General features: G+C 45.8%; 3 protein-coding genes across 6 annotated transcripts; 1 reads left to right on the forward strand and 2 right to left on the reverse strand.

The window, feature by feature from the left end:
* Positions 1 to 645: 645 nt before the first annotated feature.
* Faf2 (Fas-associated factor 2) lies at positions 646 to 3,105 on the reverse strand. Of its 4 annotated transcripts, none has more exons than XM_015180914.2 (4): positions 2,975 to 3,105; positions 2,427 to 2,688; positions 1,297 to 2,361; positions 646 to 1,232 (listed from the first exon to the last, which is right to left on the reverse strand). In XM_015180914.2, exons 2-4 carry the CDS (start codon positions 2,547 to 2,549, stop codon positions 1,032 to 1,034), a joined length of 1,389 nt encoding a protein of 462 aa, XP_015036400.1. In that variant the 5' UTR covers positions 2,550 to 2,688; positions 2,975 to 3,105; the 3' UTR covers positions 646 to 1,031. The 4 variants fall into 4 exon arrangements, with proteins under 4 accessions (XP_015036400.1, XP_033236241.1, XP_033236240.1 ...); XM_033380350.1 differs by having other exon boundaries at positions 2,427 to 2,736; positions 2,798 to 3,105; XM_033380349.1 differs by having other exon boundaries at positions 2,786 to 3,105.
* A 757-nt stretch (positions 3,106 to 3,862) lies between these two features.
* Positions 3,863 to 6,237, forward strand: Grip71 (WD repeat-containing protein Grip71). Its single transcript, XM_001357004.3, has 4 exons — positions 3,863 to 4,140; positions 4,198 to 4,495; positions 4,553 to 5,385; positions 5,441 to 6,237. Exons 1-4 carry the CDS (start codon positions 3,951 to 3,953, stop codon positions 6,061 to 6,063), a joined length of 1,944 nt encoding a protein of 647 aa, XP_001357040.2. The 5' UTR covers positions 3,863 to 3,950; the 3' UTR covers positions 6,064 to 6,237.
* On the reverse strand, positions 6,054 to 8,446 carry Irk3 (Inwardly rectifying potassium channel 3). Its single transcript, XM_015180915.2, has 5 exons — positions 8,026 to 8,446; positions 7,750 to 7,957; positions 6,956 to 7,351; positions 6,769 to 6,875; positions 6,054 to 6,698 (listed from the first exon to the last, which is right to left on the reverse strand). The coding sequence occupies exons 1-5, from the start codon at positions 8,232 to 8,234 to the stop codon at positions 6,296 to 6,298; spliced, it is 1,323 nt and encodes a 440-aa protein (XP_015036401.2). The 5' UTR covers positions 8,235 to 8,446; the 3' UTR covers positions 6,054 to 6,295.
* Positions 8,447 to 9,214: the final 768 nt, after the last annotated feature.

Here is a 9,214-nt window from a genome sequence, read left to right on the forward strand (position 1 = left end):
TAAACCTAACAACGACGATATCTATCTACAGTCTAGTAGCCCGCGTAGCCCCTCCCTTGGTTGCCATAGTCAAAGTCCTTATTGTCGATGTCCAGGTGAAAGGATGACGACGGCTTGTTTGTGCGAATGCATGGGGTGCGCTTCTGTCCTGGAGGGATACGATTCTGTCAGGCTGGGATAGGACTCGGTCTGTTTTGAATACGGAAAGGAATGTTGCTTATTCCGTGCCAATGTTGTGGGACAATGTTGCTTATTTTTTTAAATTCCCAGAAGCCGGGTTTTGATACTATCGACTAGACAATCTCTAGCGTTAAATCGTGACACGTATGATATGAATGCAATCCAGTAAAATAGATGATGCAAGGAAGCACTATATGAAGGAACGGCAACACTATGTTCTTTAATATAGATATAAAAATGCAATTTAATAGATTGATATCTTTGAATTTTCCGAATGTCTGCCATTATATTTAATGCCTATTGTCCATCATAAATCTAACATTGCACTGGAACTAAAATCTCAGCCCTAGAACCAAGTACCGAAATCCTAGAGCGTCATAGTGGGTGTTGGTAGGGGTTGAAATTCGTAAGTACTCTCCAAACTATTTGCATACTTAATGATCATCTATAAATAATTTTCAGGTCTTTGTCAATTAGAGTTTGTTTCTATTTAGGTTGTTAAATAAATGGATTGGATGTATAAGTACAGCTAATATAACAAAACATCTTGATAAAACAAAAAAACCAAAAATTTGTTTAAGAATGTTTTAAAAGGGCATATTTTACTTATGGTGTGTTTGTGTATGTGTGTGTTTGGAGGCGGGCTACGATAGATTACAAGAATCAACCTAAACATTGTTAAACAATTATTTATATTAATATTTCTTCATTTTAAAATTAGGAATAGTTTTGCTTTCTGTTTATCCTTCAACTTGGACGTCGAACTACGGACTACTTAAAACTTGGTTCAAGTTTTGGTAATGCGTTGCAGCTGGTAACACGATTTTATCATTTGGTAGTGCAGTGCTTGGTTACGCCTCCAGATCATTTACAAATAGCACCTCGCGGTTCTTTAGACCAACATCCTGGAGCGTTCTGCTGAGAGTCTCATTTACGGCACTTTCGGGACCGTCCATGTCTGCCATGGTATAGAGCACACGTTTGGGGAAATTCGTTGTGATTTCGAACTCATCTGGCGATTCAGGATGGCAGAACAAAAAGCGGTAGACATCCTGTACAATAATTGGGAATGATAAGAGTTTTGTAATCAGAATTCGTTGCAACTTTTAAGCTTACCAAAAGCGAATTGGTCTGATGGAAGCGTCGCTCGAGTCGCGTTCCACTGGGCATTTTGAAGACCACTGCAATGACTCCAGCAGCGTCTGCGGGCGGTTCGGAGGGTACTAGGGTGGCCAATTCAATCTTCTGCCTTGCGATCTCCTCCTTACGCAGCTCGACATTCTGCCTGGCTTGCTCCTCAGCCTCTTGCGCTTGACGCACCACATCTCGTTCAAGTTGCCGTATGCGTTCCTTTTCCTCATCAGCCAGCAAACTCTGCTCGTATGCCTCGTCCTGCTGTCGTCGTAGGGTCTGTGTAAAGTTGCGCTCCAAGCGATCTGCTCTGGCCTGACTGAGCCACACCTCGTTGGCGGCAGTCACCGATTGGAGTCGTCGCAACAGCTCCTCGGGGGTGCAGTCACCTTCGAATCGTCCCACAATCATCATGCGATTGGCTCTCAGACTAATCATTACCATTAATGGGTAATTCCGTACAGTAATCGACTGCATGACTCTATAGCCCTCGGGCGAGGACACGTCACAGCCCCAGAGTAGCGTGTGTGTGTTGATATAGTCGATAACCGATCTTGACGAGAGCGTCTCACGGCAGAATGAATCAACATCTGGGTTCTTGCTGGGATCCGTGTGCAGATAGACAATCAGAAAGCGCAACTCTTGCTTGGCATCGTTCAGGGCCTGGGCGTATGTGCCCTGATAGAAGACTGGATGCTCGGGATATCTCTCGTAGTAGTCGTGTATGAACTTCATGACATCCCCCAAGGGATCCGTGACCAATCGGTTCTCATTTCCTCCACCAAGATTCAGAAATGCACCGACAATGCTCGTTAGCGTCGAGTAAAAGTATTGGAATACAAAGTTAATCACATAGCCCAGTAGGCCCGTAAAGCTGCGGGGCATGGGACCGCTTGGCACCCGACTGATCGTCCGACCCCCGGGCATATTTGCGGAGAAAACCTGTTGCAGGAAACGATCATTGATCACAGCCGGTGCCCGTACCTCTGTGGAGGCTGCGAACATTGTGGGTCGACCTTCGCGTATGTTTAGCTGCTCCTGGAAAGCAACCTGCAATGTAAAAAAGGTTCCTTTTTAGTTCACTTCTGCTGAGTCTGACGTGTACGTGTATCCACCTCGAGATCCCATTGATGTCTGATGAGCACATCGCGACATATATTCATATCCTCTATGCCGGTCAGGTCCTGAAATTGTAGAACCTTTTCCGTCTGTTCATTTGTAAGTCCGTCCGCCTCCATTTTCGCAGCAGGTGAGGTGATGGTCCGTCAGTCCGTCTCCTTGTTTTTGGTGTCGCTGTCTCTGGGCTGCGTGTATGTGTGTCACAATTTCGCTGCTTCTAGTGTTGTTGTAGTAGTTGGCCTTTGTCCACTGCTTTTCCTGTGGCAACGGGGTGGAAAGTATTGCGTTGTTAGTGCTTTAACAGCTCTGCTAAGTGCGTAAAATGATATTAGCGCAAGGAAATTGCAAAAATTACAAACTTCTTAACATTTCTCGAAAAATATTGTTTTTTCTTTTTCGCAGGTGACGGTTCTTCTTCTTGCTTTTTCCCAATGCCAGGGACGGCGATTAGTGCAGCCGCCAGCTCAGCCGTTCGCACTGATTTTCGCAGCGGCGGCAATAAATGCCCATTTGGCACTTCTCAATTTCAAAAATTGTATCTTACGTATTTCGAAAGGTTTCTAAAATTAAAATCTATGCACGAGTTTAGTGTAAAAACGACAACAATTTCTTTTTTGCAGGTGACGGTCAGTGTGACCGCGGACTTATCGTTAAAATATACCGTCCGACCCTCAGAAATATTCCGAAATATAACGTCCAATTTTAAAAATATACCGTAAATATCCTGACGAACTCAAGTTCTATTATACATATTCCTCAATTTTGATGTTCTGTCCAATATTATTAGTTATATAGAACATTAAGCCATGCCCACATAGTTTTATACGATTGATGAATCATTTTTCTACTTAACTGGCTTATTCTTAATACTTGCTTTTATTGGATTTTTCGTAAGCTTATAGCGAAATAGGTCAAACAATAAAAAAGGTTTTGGCGAAAATGGGCAAACATAGGATGGTTGTTCATATTGCTGTAGTTTGATATTCCGTCGAATATTACTACATATGTAGCTAGAAAGAACGCCCAGCTATGCCCACATATTTTTATACAATTAATGAATCTATTAACTCTTAAACTCTTGTTTTCGTGGGATTTAGTCTACAAAAATGTTTTAGCAAAGGTCAAATAAAAAAAACTTAATAAAACGTAAGAGAAAAATCGTTCCTATTGCTCAATTTTGATATTCCGTTGAATGCCCATATGATTTTAGGCCATTGATGAATAAATTTTCTAGAATATTGGCTATTTTTAAGTACTCGCATCTATTGTTTTTTGACTATATCAAGGTTTAAACCAAAAAGGTCAACAAAAAACAGTGGTAACGTAAGCGAGTATGAAATGCCTCGTCAACTGTTTTCCTAGCTGTTTTAAAACGTAAACTTGGATAATTCGTCAGTATATTTACGGTATATTTTCGTATATTTTGGTATATTTCTGAGGATCGTATATTGTATCAATAAATACGCGGTCACATTCAACAAGTAGCATCACTAAAATTTGAAATTTCGTTAGTTTTAATCATGCATTTAATTTCAACCTCCAAGAGAACCGTACTTTCCGACTTTGCCGACTTAGAGACAAAGTCGACATATGTGCATGAAAACGGAGAGCCCACAGATTTTCAATTCAATGCCCAGCGACGGGTGTTCGTCGAGGTGGATAAGATGGCGGGCTTGGCTGTGATGCGCATACGAGAGAAAGAGGAAAAAGGTAATTGGAAAGATCTGAAAGATAGTCCATACTACTTATAAGGTATCCAATTGGCAGCCCCCGAGATACAACGAGTCCGCAAATTAACCATCGATAATGCCTTTAGTGTTTGCTGTGCGAAGCAGACGTCGGAGGAGATCGCTTTGGGCCAGACCAGCGGCTGTGTAAAGATATACAACTATCGCTCCGCACAGCTAATCCACAGATTCCCAGCGGATCAGAAGCGCAGCACTGTCCTCTATGTGGATTACAATTGCACGGACGAGTATATCGCAGCGGTGAAGGAAGGCGGCTCGGTCAATATATTCGGAACCAAGACGAAGCAAAAGATCAATACATTCACCATCGATGAGCAGTGAGTGGTGCTACCTTGAAGTGGGAGCTCTTTTGCATTTATCTTGATGTATTGCAGGTCTACCTTGGCTCGCTTTCATCCCAGCAAACGGTTCCAGCTGTCGATTGCCTCATACAAGGGCGCCGTTACCGTCTACGATTTTCAGAGTAAACGCAAGATCTTCCACGTGAGCGATGCTCATGATGCTCCCTGCCGGGACGTTAGCATGTGCACGGCCCAGCCTTCGCTGCTGGTCAGCGTTGGGTACGATTGCAAGATAAATATCTTTGATATTCGCCGCAATCGGGCACAGCCCGCGACTAGCCGACTGACTTACTCGCATCCTTTGTCCACGGTGGCTCTGAGCGAGTGTGGTACTTACTTTTGTGCGGGAAATCTCAAAGGTGAACTGATCGCCTACGACATAAGGAATACCAAGTCGCCGCTCGCCGTGCGTAACGTGCACGATGGCGCCGTCACTCGTGTGGCTTTTGTGCCCACGCCCACGGAGTTACAGCAAAGCATAAGTTTCTCCAGCGCTGGCAACGTGACCGCTGAAGGTCCCAAAGTGGAACGCCTGCCCAGCGACGAGCTGCGCAAGTCTATTGCCGCCAATTTGCTGAGTACTCAACAGCAGCTGAATAGCATGGCAAGCCTGGGCTATGGAACGGGAAGCGTGACTGTTCGCCCTCAGCGGGACTCATTTTGTGACTTCCTCGATGCCCAGGGACCTAGATCGGTCGAGCGCATGTCCACGCGTCTGAACGCGCACCGCGACAGCTTCGATTGGGAGACTTTGGGCCGCAGGACCAACGAGAATTCGCATCGACTAAGCCTATGCCCAGCGGGTGGCTCTGGTCTCAGTTCTGTGGACAACTCGTGCAACAGCTCCACTGCCGAGTCTTTGCATCGTAAGTCGAGGTGTTCCAATCTCACTCCATTTTTTAATTATCTATTCTCTTCTAGAAACATTGAGCGGACCACTCAAGGATCGCAGTAACATTTCTGGGGACGCGAAACTGATGAAAATAGCCGAGACCGATGAGCACAGCGAGCGGGAAGAGCCTTCGGCCAACTGCTCCGTGGCCAGCAGCTCCACGGGCAGCGACAAGGAGAACCCCCAAGTGGCGGACGCCGAACTAAAACGCCGCTTGCGCATGCTTTCGGCTAGCAGAAACAGTACCCCTCATCATGTGAACACCACGCCACAGTCGTCGAGCACTCTGCTGAAGCCCCAGCAGCTGTTGGCCAAGTCATCAAGTGGTTTATCCGCTCAGGTGGAAACGGATGTGCGCAGGGAGATTGGAGAGTTGCGCGAACTTATGGAACAACGCTTCGAGAATCTGGAGAAAGAGATTAAGTATGCCGGCGAGAAAAATAAGTGGCAAGTAATCGGCCAGATGTCCAACTACTGGAATCGTCAGCTGGTGAACACGCAAGAGATTCGCGATGGCCTGGCCGTGCTCCTGCAGGGCGATCGTTTCGTGTACGAGTTCTCGCGACTGCAAAACGAGAACGAGATGCTCAAGGCACAAGTGAAGCACCTGCTGAGAGAAAGAGAGGATAATGAAGGCTCCACTGGAGAGTGATCTTTTAGTGTATTTTATCGTGCGTTTTTAAAGCCTTTTTGCTCGAGGGAACCATTTGTTCATCTTTTACTATTATTTTACTAATCTATTTACGGTTCAACTGTTTGTTATTTATGAATCTTTAAAAGAATTGTGTATACAGGAACCACCAAATCCAGAAAATTGTTAACATCATTCCCATTGAATATACATATATGTATAGGTATAGGTATATTGGAACTAATGGATTCTCTCATTCCTTTCTGTACTCCAGGCGCAGATGATCGTTTACTGACTGCTTCTTCATTGGCATGTCCACAGAAATGGTTCTGTTGAAGTTCTCATAGTCCACCACATAGCGCTCGTTGGTAACATCGTAGTGAATGATGTTGACGAAACGCTGACCCCAGAAGATCTCCCGCGGCACATAAGAGGTTTTGGCCTCAGTCATCTGTGCGGTGGCCGGGGAGGTGCCCACAATGGACACATAAAGCTCGAACTGTGCCGCATTGAAGAGCCTGGCATTGGTGAACTGATGGAAGGGACTGGACTCGTCGATGACATGGCACACAATATCTGGCCACACGATCAGCTGCTCTCCATTTCCCTCCAGCTTCAGTTCCGTGTGGGCTTTAACGACCTCGCCCTCGCGTGTGCTGCAAACGGAAGGGATGGGATTAGCTTCCCCCAAGAGATGACAGACAGCTTGATGACTTGATGACTCACCGCTTGTCCACAATCATGTAGACGCGTATCTTAGATTCGATGGACTGCTGCTCGCGTGGATCACACACACGAAAGAGCAAACACAGCATCCCATCGCGATAGCAGATCTGAAAATGATATATGATTGACTTGAACTGGGACTGGGAGGTAGTTTCCCTGGCTTTTGGCTTCTGGCCTCTACACTCACCACCGCCTTATCGCTGAACTTGAGCTTTGTCATTTGCCTGGCGGGGCGTGCGGTCTTGGCATAGATAATGCTCACCATGCTCCCCTCGATCAGGGCAGCGCAGACCATTTGCATTATGAACAGGAACACGGTCTCCGGGCACTCCTCGCTGGCGTACTTCTCGCCAAATCCCAGTGTCGTCTGCGTCTCCACCGAGTAGATGATCATCGTCACCCATGAGGTGACGCCATAGATGCAGGGCCTGTCGCCTTCGCCCAGCCGCACGCCACTGATCTCATCGAAGAGAAAATCGCCATGGGAGTAGGACACCACATAGCAGAGGACGGCAAAGAGCAGCCAGCTGAGGAAATAGCTGCCCAGGAAGAGGGTCAGCATGTACTTCCATTCCAGTTCCATCTGTCGATGATCGAAAGGGTGCGATGCAATATCTCCCCCAGATTAGGAATGATCGTGGATGCAGTTTGTGTTAAAATATTGTTTATTAGTGCGAGTATTGCTGTTTGGTTGTTGTCATGTTGTCATGGCCGTGCTTGGATGATCGATCGACTGATTGATTATATGGTAAACGTTACGCGTTCGGTTTGTTCGGGATTAGTCTTCAGATGATTAGGATTCGGAGTCGGATTTGGACTCGGATTCAGATGCAGCTTTGCCGGCGGCTCGTGGGCCAGTTCATCCAACTTGCGCTGTATGCTGGGCGTTATGCTGTACACATCCGATCGCGATGACTCTTGGATGATCGGTGGTGATGCTTTGGTGGTGTCGTTGGTCTTTTGGCCAAACCAGGATCTTACCAGCGTGGTGATGACATCGCGCATATAGCGCCACGATTTCTCTGGTATGCGACGAAAGACCACATTCTCATTGCCATTCTTCGCCATCACACGATGAAGGCTGCGCCTGAGGCCATCACCGGTGCTGGAGGTCGCCGCTGCTGCTCCTGCTCCGGAGTCCGGGGTTAGTTCAATGGTGCTGCCTGCCCAGTCGTGTGTATAGGGAAAACTGCATGGAGATTGGAATTGCTTAGCGGAATGAAATGGGAAATGAAGATGAGGAATGGATTCCCTTACTTTTGCTCACTGCGCGTCTCGAAGTGATCGCCAGGCGATCTGGATTTGCGTCGCCTTACAAATCCCGGACTCTCTGGATAGTAATCCGCCTCATTGACCGTTTCCTTCTCGCTGGAACGGGCCAGAGGCTTCGTCTCGAGGGGCTTGGGCTTCACAGGCATCGATGTGGAGCGATGCATTGGGAGACTTTCGACTGGAGAGCTGCTCATGGTCGCGATATCGCTGCCCACACAACTGGCTTTTCCCTCATATAATTGTCGGAAATTTGGGGCAATTTCACTTTGTCCCGTAGATTTGCGTTTTAATTTTAATTGAATTAGGTTGCAATCGACGGTAGTAGTAGATGGAGAGCAGAGCTCAGTTGTCGTCTGCTTCTGGAGTGTGATTGCCTGGCTTGGCGGACCGCTTGACACTGACTGGGGCACAGTCGCATCTCCATGATCGGACCCCCGGATAAATGGCTTGTGTGTGGAAACGCTATTATCAGCTAGTCTAAGATATGCACTTTAATTTATTTATTATCTTCAGCGCGCCTCTCAAGCTCCCGACAGCCTGTGTTTGCTCGCAATTCATCCGCAAGTCTCCCGCTGAGATTAGTTCTTCAAAATGTGGCCCCATTATTTATTGTATAATTCTGTTTTTCTTATCTGTGTATTTATTTTGCGAATAATCAAATATTGTCTTGTATAAAGAATTTTTTTAAGCAGTATAGAATGTATCTAGTCTTGATTACGTCTATTACGTCTACCAATCAGGTTCCGAGAGAGCCACCATCAGAATGCAACTAGAATTGGGTACCATTTTCTACCCTTTAGAGAGAATATTATAAAGTTTCTGAGGAGTTTGTGAGATTCCGTTACGTATATATATTCTCGATTCTGCATATACATACATATGAACCTCTCAGTTTTAAAGTTACCATAACTACATTTTTCACTTAGACTTCTTTTAATAAAGTCTACACCAAGCCGTTGTGAGAAGAAAATCATAGGAGTAGAAAGGGGGGTATAGAAACTTCCATGCGCAGGTTTTTTGAATTTGTTCTCACAAATCGTACTTGCGTGTATCATTTATTCCAATAGATTGCATTTTAGTCCTTATCGCCCATCCATTTTCTATTTGGCGCGCATCCAGTCAATAGCATCGATAACCGAATGTGAATCTGAATTCGTCAGTATATTTACGGTAT

The sequence above is a fragment of the Drosophila pseudoobscura genome, chromosome 4 (genome assembly GCF_009870125.1).
Source record: "Drosophila pseudoobscura strain MV-25-SWS-2005 chromosome 4, UCI_Dpse_MV25, whole genome shotgun sequence".
In the NCBI taxonomy this organism is placed as follows: Eukaryota; Metazoa; Arthropoda; class Insecta; order Diptera; family Drosophilidae; genus Drosophila; species Drosophila pseudoobscura.